General features: G+C 42.3%; 1 protein-coding gene across 1 annotated transcript in view; it reads left to right on the top strand.

Moving 5' to 3' along the window:
• The window catches only part of ISM1 (isthmin 1), a 71978-nt gene that overhangs the window by 47680 nt on the left and 7524 nt on the right, over positions 1 to 16774 (top strand). The window contains exons 2-4 of the mRNA XM_048842609.2: positions 1874 to 2113; positions 10801 to 11068; positions 14274 to 14417. Coding sequence (XP_048698566.2) covers positions 1874 to 2113; positions 10801 to 11068; positions 14274 to 14417 — 652 coding nt within the window. The remainder of the gene's footprint in view (positions 1 to 1873; positions 2114 to 10800; positions 11069 to 14273; positions 14418 to 16774) is intronic.

Raw genomic sequence — 16774 nt, 5'->3', positions numbered from 1 at the left:
ATCTGCTTAATCTTTATTTTCAGAGCAGATTTCTCTTGATCCCAGATTCGTCTTTAATTTTTTTAATTCACTGAATGTTTTGTTCTAATGTGTGCAGATTATATTGTAAAAGCTGTCAAAATGCAATTGGGAGCTCTTATGACTAGCAAAAAAATATTTAAATGAAAATTCACTGAAGTTATTAGCTCAGATCTTCACAAAAGGCATGGAAGCTTAATTTGAGCCAGGGGAAGGAGGTGGAGCTTGTGCTTAACCAGCATCACTGTCAGAAACATGCTACAGTAGAAACACATGTGGCCATTTCATTTTAAAACATTTACCCCATTCAGGCTTTCTGTCTTTGTGAACTGGAAATTAAAGATCCTCAGACAATCATGCCTGCAACCTCAATCCTAAAAATTCAGAGTCAAAAGCAAAATCAGTGTTGAATCTGTCCACTGCCCTGTTATTTTAAAGCTACGTAAGAAGATGGAATTTGATTGCTATTTTTTTCCTTGGGTCCCTAGGACAGTCCTGACTCCTGGCCATGTTTGAGGTGTGGTTTATCTTGATACAAAATGTGTCACTTTGGCTAGGTCAAAGACATTGGCAACCCAGCTACTGGGCAGAAGGCAGCCTTCTGTAAGATACACTGCAAAAACACACTCAACAAAAGCAGAAGCATTAACCCCTGACCCGAACCTTGGTGAAATTCAATCCCACCATTAAGAAAACATGAAAATTTGATCCCACAGAAAGGAAGATGCTCAAGACCAAAGAGGAATAGCATGGAGGATTAGAACCGTCAGTGATGGGATAGGGAGGGCTCTGAGTACACTTTATCAAGTATCTGGCTGGGTCTTGCCCACATGCTCAGGGTCTAACTGATCACCAAATTTGGGGTTTGGAAGGAATTTTCCCCTGGGTCAGATTGGCAGAGACCCTGGGAGTTTTTCACCTTTCTCTGCAGTAGAGGGCACAGGTCAGTTTCTGGTTTACGCTAGAATATATAGTGGATTCTCTGTAACTTGAAGTCTTTAAATCATGATCAGAGGACATAAGTAATTCAGCCAGAGGTTAAGGGTCTATTACAGGAGTGGTGTGGGTGAGGTTCTATGGCCTGTAATGTGCAGGAGGTCAAACTAGATGATCATGATGGTCCCTTCTGGCCTTAAAGTCTATAAGTCTATGTGTCTAAGTGAGTTTGAAGGCAGATGAGTAAGAGCTGTCCAGTTCAGCAGTGTGATGATCTTTTAACCCTGCAAAGTCCAACGTGAACTTTGCATTCAGTACTTCTGTTTTGATTTGGCTGTGGGACAAAACCAAGCCACTTTACTATAATGATTCCTTTTCATTGTTTTAGGTCATTGAAAACACGTGGGGCATGATTTTCAAAAGCACTTTTTGATCTTGCACCACATTTTTGCAGCTCAGGGTGTGAAGGCCAATCATTTCACGTGTGGGTGCCTAAAGTTACATGCCCATGTCCATGTTGAAGGACCTGCTGGAAGGCTGAGATTGTCAAAGATCCTGAAGGAGCACGGGTACCCAAGTAACACTGAATCTTATCTCATCTGGTCTGGCTGCAGATTTATACTATTGTAACTGAACAATTCCCTGAGAGTTGGATGCCGAGCTCTTAGGAAAATTCTAGCATTATATTTTATGTACTTGGGTTCCTAGCTTTGGGATGTACATGTAAGGATTTATATGCACCTTGCAGAATGTACAAAGGCTGCCTGAGCAATGTTGTCCTGGTATTCTGCTGGTTGCACACATGCTGTCTGTTTGATTATCTTCATCAATTAAAAGTTGGAGATAGGGGTCAGTGTAGCCAAGGCTGGGTTGTTTTATTGTTACTGTTTGTTGTTTGATTGTATTCCTTTCTCCCCAGAACACCCTGGATCCCGATGGCCATTCTGCTCCCAAAACCAGCTTCACATTAAACCCTAATGACAGAAGACAATATCCTGACCACCAGGCAGCACACAGGCCATTCCCCAAACAGCGATTCAGGCAGGAAAATGGACACACATCATTACAAAGAGATGGACCCAGATCCTTCCTCCTGGATCTCCCAAACTTTCCTGACCTATCAAAAGCAGACATCAATGGGCAAAACCCCAACATTCAGGTACACACTTCATTAAGACTGATATTTTACACACTATGGAAAATGGCTTAACCCAACCAAGTCAGCTTTAAGCTTTGCTTCAGTCCTTTAGTCACTGCCTTCGTCTTATACCCTTCCTCTGTGTGGTATCCCAACCCATCGTGCTGTTATGTGGAGAGAGATTCTGGATACTTTTTGCCTACCTGGATGTACAGATCCCAGTTCCCCCGAACCCCTCTATGAATGCCACTGACTGCACAAAGCTAGAGGTAGAATCATAGTTTTCTTATGACACTGCAGACAGATGTCTTTCTTTCATCCTCTTATCATATAGATATTTTTCATTCTTTGGTTTTGGGCAGCGTTTTACCTCTTTTATTCTGTAGCCAACCACTGGCAATGTGACTATCAGGAAGCTAGTATCTTGGAAATTATGGTCACGTTCTCATTTGTTACATTAGTGTAAATCTCAACTGATTCCACAGATTACAGTGGAATGACTGTAGATTAAATTCTCACCTAGAAATCAAAATCTGGCCCTCTGTTCAGAAAACAAAGAATTAAATGTTAATTTTAGCAGCAGCCACCTTGAGTAGAAAGTCCTTCTCTCCACAAAAATCTGATATGCTTTTAGTCAAAATCATCTTCTTGGTTTTGGAATAACCTGTTACAAGTCACTTGCATCTTAAAGACAGAGGGTTAGGAAGAAAAAAATTAGCAATTTAATTTAGTGTCTCAAAGGAAAATCTGCATTAATAAGAAGTCATGTTTAACCAAAATAATTTAGTGAAATATTGATCTGCCTAAAACATGTGTTTACAAAAACATAATGCACTATTATAACAAGTTCTCTTATTAAATACATTCCTGGCACTCTATACCCATCCACCCACAAATTTACCAATGTATATATCTGTCTATTAGGCATCCATACCTAAAGATAAAGATGTACTTTAGCTAGTCACAGACATTATTAGGAAACAACAAAATGTGTCAAAGCTGATGCTCCATTACTTCGTAGACGAGTTGTAATGTTCCAAATGTTTACAGATTTGGACCTAGCGCCATTCCAGTATTCAACAGGCCTCGGTAGTAAATTGACTGTATGTTGAATACATGCTTTCTAATAGAATCATAGACTTTAAGGTCAGAAGGGACTATTATGATTGTCTAGTCTGACCTCCTGCACAACTCAGGCCACAGAACTCACCCACCCACTCCTGTAATAAACCCCTAACCTATGTCTGAACTATTGAAGTCCTCAGATCATGGTTTAAAGACTTCACGGTGCAGAGAATCCTCCAGCAAGTGACCCATGACTGACGCTGCAGAGGAAGGTGAAAACCCCCCAGGGCCTCTGCCAGTCTGCCCTGGAGGAAGATTCCTTCCCAACCCCAAATATGGCGATTAGCTAAACCCTGAACATGTGGGCAAGACTCACCAGCCAGACACCCAGGAAAGAATTCTCTGTAGTAACTCAGATCCCACCCCGTCTAACATCTCATCATAGACCATTGGGCATATTTACTGCTAATAGTCAAAGATCAATTAATTGCCAAAATTAGGCTATCCCATCATACCATCCCCTCCATAAACTTATCAAGCTTAGTCTTAAAGCCAGATATGTCTTTTGCCCCCACTGCTACTAGAAGTCTTCCCGTTATATATTCATGAATTCCTAGAGGAGGGTAGTCTGGGAAGCTGTACAAAGGCCTGGAGCTGCAGACTGAGGTACATAGTGTGCCACTATACATATATATATATTTACAAATAACAATGTAAACCACAGAATATAGAGGGGGACAGGGGGGATACATTCCCTGGCAGGAAAGTTATTGAATGCTTAAAGCCAAAGAATGGATAAATGAGGAGTAACATTTTCCTGGCTTCCCCATACAAATAAATAATTGTTGTCATTCTGAGCTCCCTTTTCACTGGATGATGTGGTGTCTGAAAACTGTACAACACATGCAATGGCATACCAGTAGTGACAGTGGGGTCTTGGGCCTGAGAAACTTAGCCTTCTCTCCCAGAAAACCAAGATTTTACAGAAACAGGAGCCTAACTTTAGGCTACTAAATTCATTTAGGACCTAATTCAATTTAAGCACCTAAATATGTGGCCAGAATTTCAGGCTGCTTACTTAGGTGCCTAAATATAGATTTAGGATCCCAGCTCTGGGCTCCTCTTTCTGAAAATCTTGGTCCTGCTGTCCAGTGTTTTCTGGGACATACACACAGACCAATAATAACACATCAAAAAATGAAGACATTTTTCCTATAAATTGTAGAAGTATACTTTACAGGCCTGAAAGTCAGCCTGTGAAAACAGTTTGAAATGATATTCCTGTGAGCCCTGTTTTATATAGCGGTAAAGAAAGCAATTGCTGTATCATGTCAGTTATGCGCTTGTCCACATTTTTGTTGTTGTTGTTATTCCTGGGGAGGTGGGGTTACGGGTAGTATAATCACAGTGTTAAGAAAACTAGCCCTGCCCCAAGGTTACTACACCAACTAGGGAGTGGAAGAAGGGAGGGATCAGTAAGGAAAGCTACCTTATTGAGGTCAGAATATGTAGGGATAAAGTGAGACAGGCTAAAAGTCAAGTAGAGTTGGACCTTGCAAAGGGAATTAAAACCAATAGTAAAAGGTTCTATAGTCATATAAATAGGAAGAAAACAAAGAAAGAAGAAGTGGGACCGCTAAAAACTGAGGATGGAGTGGAGGTCAAGGATAATCTAGGCATGGCCCAATATCTAAACAAATACTTTGCCTCAGTCTTTAATAAGACTAAAGAGGATCTTAGGGATAATGGTAGCATGATAAATGGGAATGAGGATATGGAGGTAGACATCACCATATCTGAGGTAGAAGCGAAACTCAAACAGCTTAATGGGACTAAATCGGGGGGCCCAGATAATCTTCATCCAAGAATATTAAAAGAATTGGCACAAGAAATTGCAAGCCCATAAGCAAGAATTTTTAATGAATCTGTAAACTCAGGGGTTGTACCGTATGATTGGAGAATTGCTAACATAGTTCCTATTTTTAAGAAAGGGAAAAAAAGTGATCCAAGTAATTATAGGCCTGTTAGTTTGACATCTGTAGTATGCAAGGTCTTGGAAAAAATTTTGAAGGAGAAGGTAGTTAAGGACATTGAAGTCAATGGTAAATGGGACAAAATACAACATGGTTTTACAAAAGGTAGATCGTGCCAAACCAACCTGATCTCCTTCTTTGAGAGAGTAACAGATTTTTTAGATAAAGGAAACGCAGTGGATCTAATTTACTTAGATTTTAGTAAAGCGTTTGATACTGTGCCACATGGGGAATTATTAGTTAAATTGGATAAGATGGGCATCAATAGGAAAATTGAAAGGTGGATAGGGAATTGGTTAAAGGGGAGACTACAACGGGTCCTACTGAAAGGTGAACTGTCAAGTTGGAGGGAGGTTACCAGTGGAGTTCCTCAAGGATCAGTTTTGGGACCAATCTTATTTAATCTTTTTATTACTGACCTGGGCACAAAAAGTGGGAGTGTGCTAATAAAGTTTGCAGATGATACAAAGCTGGGAGGTATTGCTAATTTAGAGAAGGACAGGGATACCCTACAGGAGGATCTGGATGACCTTGTAAACTGGAGTAATAGGAATAGGATGAAATTTAATAGTGAGAAGTGTAAGGTCATGCATTTAGGGATTAATAACAAGAATTTTAGTTATAAGCTAGGGACGCATCAACTAGAAGTAACGGAGGAGGAAAAGGACCTTGGAGTATTGGTTGATCATAGGATGACTATGAGCTGCCAATGTGATATGGCTGTGAAAAAAGCTAATGTCATCTTGGGATGCATCAGGAGAGGTATTTCCAGTAGGGATAAGGAGGTTTTAGTACCGTTATATAAGGCACTGGTGAGACCTCACCTGGAATACTGTGTGCAGTTCTGGTCTCCCATGTTTAAGAAGGATGAATTCAAACTGGAACAGGTACAGAGAAGGGCTACTGGGATGATCCGAGGAATGGAAAACTTGTCTTATGAAAGGAGACTCAGGGAGCTTGGCTTGTTTAGCCTAACTAAAAGAAGGTTGAGGGGAGATATGATTGCTCTCTATAAATATATCAGAGGGATAAATACCAGAGAGGGAGAGGAATTATTTAAACTCAGTACCAATGTGGACACAAGAACAAATGGATATAAACTGGCCACTAGGAAATTTAGATTAGAAATTAGACGAAGGTTTCTAACCATCAGAGGAGTGAAGTTTTGGAATAGCCTTCCGAGGGAAGTAGTGGGGGCAAAAGATCTATCTTGCTTTAAGATTAAACTCGATAAGTTTATGGAGGAGATGGTATGATGGGATAACATGGTTTTGGTAATTAAATATTCATGGTAAATAGGCCCAATGGCCTGTGATGGGTTTTTAGATGGGGTAAGATCCAAGTTACCCGGGAAAGAATTTTCTGTAGTATCTGGCTGATGAATCTTGCCCATATGCTCAGGGTTTAGCTGATCGCCATATTTGGGGTCGGGAAGGAATTTTCCTCCAGGGCAGATTGGAAGGCCCTGGAGGTTTTTCGCCTTCCTCTGTAGCATGGGGCACGGGTCACTTGCTGGAGGATTCTCTGCTCCTTGAGGTCTTCAAACTACAATTTGAGGACTTCAATAGCACAGATATAGGTGTGAGGTCTTTTTTAGGAGTGGTGGGTGAAATTCTGTGGCCTGCATTGTGCAGGAGGTCAGACTAGATGATCATAATGGTCCCTTCTGGCCTTAATATCTATGAAACTACAAGGTCATTGTTGAATATAAAGGTATTGGATCCAGTACACTAGAAACAAATAGAGCCACAAAACAGTCAGTTCTAGTTAGAAGATCTATGCAAAAGTTGTCAAATACTTTTATTTTTTTAAATAACTGCTAAAGTAACACCATTCACTGCTATTGTGATGTATGTAAGCCCTTTGCGAGTAATACAAGAAGGACTCTCTTACTGGCTTTTCTGTGATCTGTTAGCCCTGCAGAAGTTTGGCCCATTTTTCAACCCCTGCATCATTTCATGCTGCATTTGTACAGTTGTTTAGTATTGGTAAGGCAAGAGGTTGTTTAAAGGAGTAACCACAGCAGCTGTTGCCATTAGTGTATGGTGGTTGCTTTTTAGCTTGGTGTCAGAGCTGCAGCCAAATGCACCATTGCACTCAAATAAACTAATTCATTGGAGGTCCTCTAAAATGTGAGGTGATTTTTAAAACCAGTGCCATATTTCCTTTGGGAGCACAGATTTTTTTTTTTTTCTTCTTCCTCACCGAAAAGCCCTTTTGTTGGTCTCCATTGATTTGACAAATGCCAGGTCAGTAACGCATGCAGACCTGCCAGTGTGGCAGGGTTACTCAGTGTAAAATAGAATCACTTCCTTCCTTCCCATTAGCAACGAGAGTGAAGTCACATGAATGGGATGTGGCCACCTATTTATTCTCTCTTTCTGAGCTTTCCTCTCTTCCAGCCCCTGCTACAACCCATCCAATGCTACCCAGCTCTGAGGGCGTACTGAACTTGGAACTTGATTCCCCAGTTTTTATTGGAATGTTAGTTCTTGCCTGAGCTTGAATTTCAAGTCACAGTTTCCCACTCCTGTGGACCCTAAAGGGTGCTGTGCTGTTGTGTCCCATTCCACTGCTCTGCCGCTCCCCATTGCAATACAGACACCTTGGGAGTACAGCAGAAAAGGCTGGTGGTAAATGACACATGAAGCACCTGGCAAGGGGAAAATACTTCTGTTTTGGCAGGTAGTGGTATTTTGTCCTCCTGTGGGAACTTGATTCTTTGTCAAGTTTCATCACGCACAAACTTACTTCATTAATGTGAATTTACACAGTCTGACAGCTGAATTCTGCAATGATGGGCATGTTAGAAATACTTGGACTCCAGAGCTGGAGAAGTGAAATCTCTGTGGAAGTATATAGTACACACTTTATTAATAATCCATTTGTATCAGATGAGTTTAACACCTTGCAGTTTGCATTAGAGTGGTGTGTTTGGGAAAACTGCAGCAGAATGGAGGGTGACTAAATCCATTTTCCTTAGGCCTGTCAGAAAGAATAATATAATTGTTTAATAATTGGTGGAAGTGGAGGTTTTTTGTATTTTAACCCAGCTTTAAGAAGAAATTAATGCTACTTACTTTGAGATGTGCAATCCTTATTGTTTTAAAGTACCCTGTAATAAGACTGTCTAATAGCGAACACATTAAAAATATAGCAGGGTTAACTGAAAATTCAAAGATCTTTTTATACTATCTTAAAAATAACTTTGTATTCTGAGTAATCTTTTAAATTAGATTCCTATGGGATTTCAGGTTACATCTGCTTGAAATACCCAGAGAGGTCATCTTATTACAATTTAAAAATAGCAAAGAAGGACTGATTCTGAAGTGCTCCCTTTGGAAAGTCTCTTTTGTTTCCTTTCGTTTAGTTTTTGCTTTTAAAGTTAATGTGCTTTTAAAAAAAAAGTCCTGTTAATACTTAGCCAGTGATAGGATCTTCCAAGCATAGCTAATTGTCTTTAAACTGCTCCAAAGCACCTTGTTTATTCCCACTTATTGGATACACAGCGCTGTTTTACTTGGATCCGTACAGCCCGTGAACTGTCACTTATCATTTCAAGCATATGAAATCTATTTTAATTCTCAGTTTGTAGAAAGTGCAGTGAATAATCTGTTGGAGTAATCATTTTGATTCCACCATTAAAATGAATGTAAGACAAAGCTGTCCAGCATATTTTTGTTTATCTCCTTCCCAGAGAGTTATTTTGTTACAACAACTGCATACCTGTATTGCTTCTTTCTACACGATTCCCGTGGAACTTCCCAGTGGAAGTGACCTCCCAGTCATTTCGTCTCAATTTTTCTGACCATAGTCAGAGGGGAAGTAGTGTGTAAATGCAATGGCTTGTTTCTCCAAAAAGGAAATGTGTGCATTGTTTTGTAAGTGTACAACTGCATTCTGCACAACTGAGCTCCAGCAGATCTTCAGCTGGAGTCATTCCACTTCCTGTATAATGTCCCTCGGCAGCTCACAGGTAGCATGACGGATATAGAAAGTACATGGGGTTTTATTTGCCAGAGAGAGAGTGTGTGTTCAGGTAAACCATGATTTTATTAAAACCAATTTTATGAAACTGCGAACTCTAATCCGGTTGCCTCCATGTCCCCAGCATAACAAGCTATTGTGTTTTGTCTGGTTTATAAAAACCCAATTTTAAGAAAGTTCTGTCCAAAAGACTTTTGTAACATGTAGGTGTATCTATAAAATGTACATACGCACACACATTTTATATATTAGATATATATATGACAGAACCGCCGCTACACTCTGGCTCCTTTGGCCAACCCAAAAGTCCAGCTTACTCAGCGGGCTGAACTGGGTTTACAGCTGCATTGCATTAGTGGAGCAGCACAAAGCAGCAAGGGCATACCAATGACTCTGACCCATAGTTTATTTGTCTATGGTCACACTGTATTTCCATGACACAGGGACCCTAGATTCCTGATGGCTAGTGCCAGTGTCTCCCTAAATACACATGTATGTGCGCACCCAACATTTATTTAAGAGATTCCTAATTAATTCATTTATTTGTATGCATTGAAAAGCAGCAAAAGGGTGTGTTGTAATTACTATACAGTATTATACAGATTTATTTGTATGCATGAATGTATGTGTGGTCTAGGGATTTGAGCAGGGAATCTTGAATCTGGGCTGTTCTATTCCTGGTTGATAGTGGCCTGTCCTACTTTAGACAAGTGATTTAAATGTACCTCCTCTTACCCCTCTGGAAAATGAGTATAATCAAATCTATTTCAGAGGGCTGTTGTGACAATTGACAAAAAATGCTTAAAGCTTCTCTAATGAATAGTGATATAAAACGTATATTATTTATTATATTTTGTTGAAAAAATGTTGACAGTCATTTATGATTAAAATTCCCATTGTGCCCTTGGATATAAAAGGTATCTCAGGGTAAAAGAAGAATGTAATGAATCTGTGGCCACCTACACTATAGTTTCACATGCTAGTGCCAGCCCTAAATATTACAATGTTACAACTGCACTATACGAAAATCTTCTAGGGTGCAAATCCCCTTATCAGCCAGCGACCAGGCCAACACTTGAGCAGGTATTCAACAAGCAAAGAGAATGCAACTGATTCTGTACTGCCTTGCACCTGGTGTAGTTATTTGCACCTATGCAAAGCCAACAACAAAGGCTACCGTTCTGATCTAGCACATTTCACATTCACTTCATATTCAGGCCCAATGAATTTAAAGTGAGTGTTTTTTTCCTTTTCTTCTTCATAAACTTTTAAACGACTTTTTCCCCTGAAGACAGAAAGCTTCACTGTAAAGGTTTAAAATGCAGGTTTGGTTCTTGTTTTGTTCAGGATTTTTTTTTTTTTTTTGGCCTTTTTGCTCCAAGATTTGACAACGGAAGAGGTGGCAGAAGGGATCACTCAGTTTCTGCATATCTCTAGGCTCATAGTAATCCACATATGGTTTATAACCGGCTAGCCCCAAAGGATTATAAGCCCCCTTTGCTAGATAACATCAGTCCCGTGTCTCTGCTGTATAGAAGATTTCCCACTGATACACTCTCTGTGGAGATGATCTAGTTTTGGATTGTGCATGCTGACTGACCTGGCATAACTTGAATTCTCTAGGTTACCATAGAAGTGGTTGATGGCCCTGATACTGAACCAGAGAAGGATCTACACAAAGAGAGTAGCAAACCTAGCTGGCCAGTCCCATCCCCTGACTGGAGGAACTGGTGGCAGACGTCATCCACTTTGACTCGCATGAGTAGCGGTGACCAGGACTACAAGCATGACAGCACCACCGAAGACAGCAACTTCCTAAACCCTCTTGGTGAGTGGGATAGGCATGCACCCAACCACCGGACTTTTGAATCCAAGGAACAGCCAGAGTATGGTGAGTTCGCATTCCAGACCTCTTATGGGCACCTTGGGATTGTAAAACTAGTTTGGGGGAAAATGAGAATGGTGAGGCATCGCTGAAAGTAGGCCAAGCAAAATAGAATTTTTCCAACATGTGGCTTTTGTTCATTGGCTTTTAAAGACAAATCTGTGCAGATGCACAAACTAGGCTGTGGTACCACATTCCACTTGAAAGTCTATAATCTTGAAAATTATACCAGTTATCCTACAAGAATTTTTTTTTATTCATAAGTGTACTTTTTTTAAACAAAGGAAACAAGGTCTCATTTATTTTTAGTGTAAGGATAACTACAAATTTAGAACCATGTGCAGTGATTTGGAAGCTAAAATGTAACTGGAGGATAAATGAGTGAGAACTACAATGTGGTCATGTTTGGTTGAGATATAAATAAGACAAGTTACGTTGACTCCTGTGTAGGGAGTGGCATAGACAGCAGGAACATTTTGCTTGTGTAATTCTGTTCCAGATGTATCATGGGGAAAACAATTGTTTTCAGCTTGTTGTATGAAACAGTTGCTGAAAGCAGAAAATAGAAAGGAGGAATTATTTCCTTACCATCGCATTGGGCTATAGCTACACATTTTGGGATGACTTCTGGGAGATGACTTTTCATGCACACTATGGGAGGTGCAAATGGTTCAGTGCCTCTAAGGATGAAGCTGTAAATCAATATATACTTCAGTAGGGCCCTACCAAATTCACGACCATGAAGAACATTTCACGGACCGTGAAATATGGTCTTCCCCTGTGAAATTTGGTCTTTTTTGTGTGCTTTTACTCTATACTCTACATATTTCATGGGGGAGATGAGCCTTTCTCAAATTGGGGGTCCTGATCCAAAAGGGAGTTATAGGGGGGTCACAAAGTTATTTTAGGGGCTTTGCAGTGTTGCCACTTACTTCTGTGCTGCCTTCAGAGCTGGTCGGCCGGAGAGGGGTGGCTGTTGACCAGGCGCCCAGCTCTGAAGGCAGCGCCCTGCCAGCAGCAGCGCGGAAATAAGGGTGTCAACACCCTACCATGCCACCCTTACTTCTGTGCTACTGTCTTGAGAGCTGGGCGGCCAAAGGGCTGACTGAGGGCCCAGCTCTGCAGGCAGCAGCGCAGAAGTAAGGGTGGCAACACCCTACCGGGCCATCCTTACCTCTGCGCTGCTGCTAGCCGCGGCGCTGCCTTCAGAGCTGGGCTCCCGGCCAGCAGCCGCCGCTCTCCAGCTGCCCGAGGCTGAAGGCAGCGCCGCCATCAGCAGCAGCACAGAAGTAAGGGAATTATATCACAACCACCCCCACACACAATAACCTTGCCAGCCCCCCAACCCCCCTCCCCGCAACAACTCCTTTTTGGGTCAGGACCTCTACAATTACAACACCATGAAATTTCAGATTTAAATAGCTGAAATCATCAAATTTACTATTTTAAAAATCCTATGACTGTGAAATTGACCAAAAATGGACCGTGAATTTAGTAGGGCCCTATACTTAAGATGTGAGGTAGAGCAGCATTTCAAAGCAGTGGTTTTATTCCCTGTCAGTCATGTTGCATCATCTACACACAAAGCGGCTTTAGCTTACTGTTTCAGCCTTATGCCAAGTCTACACTACCCCGGTAAGTCAACCTACGCTACTCAACTCCAGCTACGTGAATAACGTTGCTGGTGTCGACGTACCTTAGGTCGAGTTACCGCGGGGTCTACACCACGGGGGGTTGAAGGGAGAAATTCTCCCATCAACTTACCTTACTCTTCTCCTCGGGGTAGTGGGGGGGAAGTACAGGGATCGACTGGAGAGCGATCTGCTGTTGATTTGGCGGGTCTTCAGTAGACCCACTAAATCGACCGCTGGTGGATCGATCTCAGTGCATAGATCCGGGCTGTAGTGTAGACCTGCCCTTTGTTTCCCTTGTTTTGATTAGGTTTGAGTCTAGAGCCTTAACTTAGAGAGAGCTTTTTTGCTGAATGTTATATTTAAATATGTACATAAGTATTGAATACTTATTTAAAGTCCTTTCTTCTTGTACCTGTATTTGTGGACAAATTTTAGTACTACAAAAAGATGTACAGTGCTCTGCCACACCTAAGGGCATCAGTGTTAAAAGAAGATTTCTATTCCGAGTGTGGATTCTGTAGGCTAAAACAAACACCCATCTTTAATGGGGTTTATTGTCCATGTTTTCTGTCCACACTGGCAATAAAACAAACCGTGTTATAAAATAGACACCTCTAACCCCAGCAGAAAACTCTGCACTAGCCCGGTCCTTTACATAGTGAGAGACAGGAGCTTGGTTGGTCTGCTAGCAAATGTGTAACACTGAAGTGGCATCTTTGATATCGGGAGTGAAGCGGGATTAGGTAGTACACTCTGCGCTCTCGGCTTCCCGGGCTAGTCAGGGGAATATTTCACTCAATTTGGGCCGAGTCATGTTTGTATTATTTCCACTGTGGTAGTGCCTAGAAGCCCCAGTCATTACAGAACAAAAGGCTGGTTCCTGACCCAAAGAGCTTTTAATGGTGCAGGATCAGGCCCTCACTGACAACAGTTAATCATTTAGTTAGGGTTATAAAATGTTCATTACACGGGTTTGAAAAGAGCTCGTAATTCACTACGGCAGTAACTTCTTCTATAACATGTGAGTTATAGACGTTGCTCTGACGTGTGGGGAGATTAAAGAATGAAGCTGAAATATTTCCGCATACAATCAACTACCCAAACAGAATCCAACCTGCATTCTGTCCTAAAATCCAATTAAGTTTTGAATATCTTTGTGTGCTATAGATATGTTTAGAGGGGTTTATTCGGGCGGGGTTAAAGTAAATGTTTTTATTACATATCTGATCGGTTTATGATCAGAAAGTATATTCCTACCAATGGAAAAATAAAGTTTCAATAGATGTTCTGTTAGTTCATGACCCAGCTTTACAGCTGAAGATTCTCGGCTGCCAAAAGGTCAAAAGAGAAAGGAAATATTTTTTCAAATAATGTTGCATGCACGTCCCTGAGGAGAGTCAAGTGTGAAAACCATTTAAACAGCAGGCTTAAGCCTGGCACTCAGCCCAGGTTTCAGGTAGAGACATCTGGATTCCATTCTTGCTATGCCTACTTAATAAAAACCACCATCTATACAGTAGTTTTTGGTAGTAGGGTTTTTGTTTTTCATTTCCTTCCTCATCTTTGTTCCTGGATAGATTATATTGATGGAGAGGGAGACTGGAGCCCATGGTCCATTTGCAGCGTAACCTGCGGGAATGGCAATCAGAAGCGAACCAGGTCCTGTGGATATGCCTGCACAGCCACTGAGTCGAGGACATGTGATAGGCCAAACTGCCCAGGTTTGTTTAACAAATGGTGGTGGTTGTTTTTTTAAAGAGAGAACCTGAATTGTTATTAGAAAGATCATTGTACGAGGGGACAGAGCACTGGGTTTGGCGGGCTTCACCATACATGGTTAAAGGCCTGCATCACATTTAGGCCATGGGTGGGTAACAGTGCTATTAGAAAGTGGTGTTCCAATCCTGAAGGTCACTTATGAACTTTTATTTCATATGTGGCAGCATAAAAAAAAATAGAACTACCCTAAAATGTAAAAGACAGACATGGTATTTTAATGTTAATGTACCATGTCTGTCTTTTATGTTTTAGGGTAGTTCTATTTTTATTTTTAAATTAACAAAGCATTTGTTATTAAATCCAGTGTTGTCACCTACAAGGCGTTAAATTTGTTACAGAAAGTTTCAGTCTAAAAGCAAACTTCTTTTGTTGCTGCAGTTACTTCTTGCCTACCCGAACAGTCCGCACGTCACAGGACTGAAGCTTTTGCCAAAAGAAATGTGCACTCATTTCACCTAGAATGCATTTGGTTTTTTAATTTTACAATTTTAAAACAGCCACGTGACTATTATTTGAAAATAAGTACATACGTTGCAATACATTTAATGTATATACTTGCCATAATGTCAGGAATAATGGCTCCATATTAGTTAATAATATGCCTTTTAAAGTATCATGCCAACTGTCTGCAAAGTGGCTTTAAAGGAGATCTGAAACATGGCCTTATACCCTAGATGTTCTGCTCCTGGGGAAATTCTGTGCCACTGCACATGTGCAGAATTCACGTCCCTCGCAGATTTCTTTGCTTCCCCGCAGAAAAATGACTTTCTGACAGGGAAGCAAAGGGAAGCTGCAAGAGCAGTCATGCACCACTCCTAGCTGTGCAGGTACATCGTTTTAGGCACCTGGAGCAGCTGGTGGAGAGGTAAATCACCACAGGGCTGGGGACACCCCAGTCAGTGGCTCCTAACCTGAGCTGGGATCAGCTGCTAGTCCTGGCTGGGCTGGAGGCAGGAGAGGACGGGATTTCCTCTTCCCCCTGCAAGGAGCGGCTGGGGCTGTGTTAGACCCACCCCTAGAAATCTCCTCCAGTTGCAGGAAGCTCAGCATCCTCCCCTGCTTCCTGCCCCCATCGCTCCTCAGCTGCAGGGGGGGAGGGGTCACTGTACGGGGAGCTGTTTCCCCCATCCACTCAACTCCTGTGCATCTGGGCCGCCCATACCCAGACACCCCCATCAAGCCTCACCGTGTACACCTAGAACTTCCCTAGTCCTCCATACCCAAGCCTCACCCCATTGACGCTCAACCCCTGCATCTGGAGCCCCCTGAACCTAGACCCCCCTGCCTCCGGACTCCCACCCCTGCACCCAGACCACCACCCCCCCAGTGAACTCCCTGCACTCAAGAGCCCCACCCCCTGCACATCCTGAGCCCCCACATCCAGACCCCCACACCACTGACCCCCAACTAGCTGCACCTAGACCCCCAGTCCCCCAGCACCCAGACCCCCCTACTGAGACTCTCACACCCGGAAGCCCCTGCAGAATCCCATTGCCCCGGCACCTGGAATCCCCCCAACAAGCCTCTGTGAATCCAGATCCCCTCACATCTAGACCCCACACTGGGCTACCTGTACCCAGAGTCCTCTCACCCCCCACACCTGGATCCCCCCACACTGAGCCCCTCTACACTTGGATCCTGCCTTGAGCCTGCCTGCCCCACACCTAGTGCGCCTTGCAGGGTCCAAGGGTGTTTCTGGGGCAGGCCCAGGCCTTGTGCTATGTCAGGGTCAGGTGCAGCCTCACCACTGAGTCTGTCTCCCGGGGGTGGGTGATTTCCCACCTTCGTGCAGCCAGTGGCCTGTGCTCCCCACTGCCATGCTGCAGCCTCTACGTTTATTTATTGACAAATAAAACTTTCAGAATTTTGCAGAATTTTAAAATGTGCACGGAATTTTAAATGTTTTGATGCAGAACGTTTAGGCGCAGAATACCCTCAGGAGTAATGTTCTAAAGAGCTGTTGCAGGTGACTCAAGGGATTTTTCATTTTTGTTTTAATAGACATTAAACCACAAAGCTCCTGTCTCTTAATACAAACCAGCAAGTCTAGAATTAAGGCTAAAATGCCATCTCTCTCTCCTAGTCCATTTTGCCTACAAATTGGAAAATTCTCAACACCGGCAGGTTTGGCCCTTCAATGCCTGTGTACAACAGGGCAGATTAAGGATGTGGTTTCAGCTTGAGCGACGTGTTGAGAGGATCCTCTGCTTATACATATTAATCCACATTTGCACACCCACTTTTTGGGGTGCCGTTATCATGCTTTTCATGAAATCAAAATTGGGCCCCCAAAACGATT

The sequence above is a fragment of the Caretta caretta genome, chromosome 3 (genome assembly GCF_965140235.1).
Source record: "Caretta caretta isolate rCarCar2 chromosome 3, rCarCar1.hap1, whole genome shotgun sequence".
In the NCBI taxonomy this organism is placed as follows: Eukaryota; Metazoa; Chordata; order Testudines; family Cheloniidae; genus Caretta; species Caretta caretta.
Note: the sequence above shows the minus strand (reverse complement) of the source record. Positions and strands in the feature narration are given on the sequence as shown.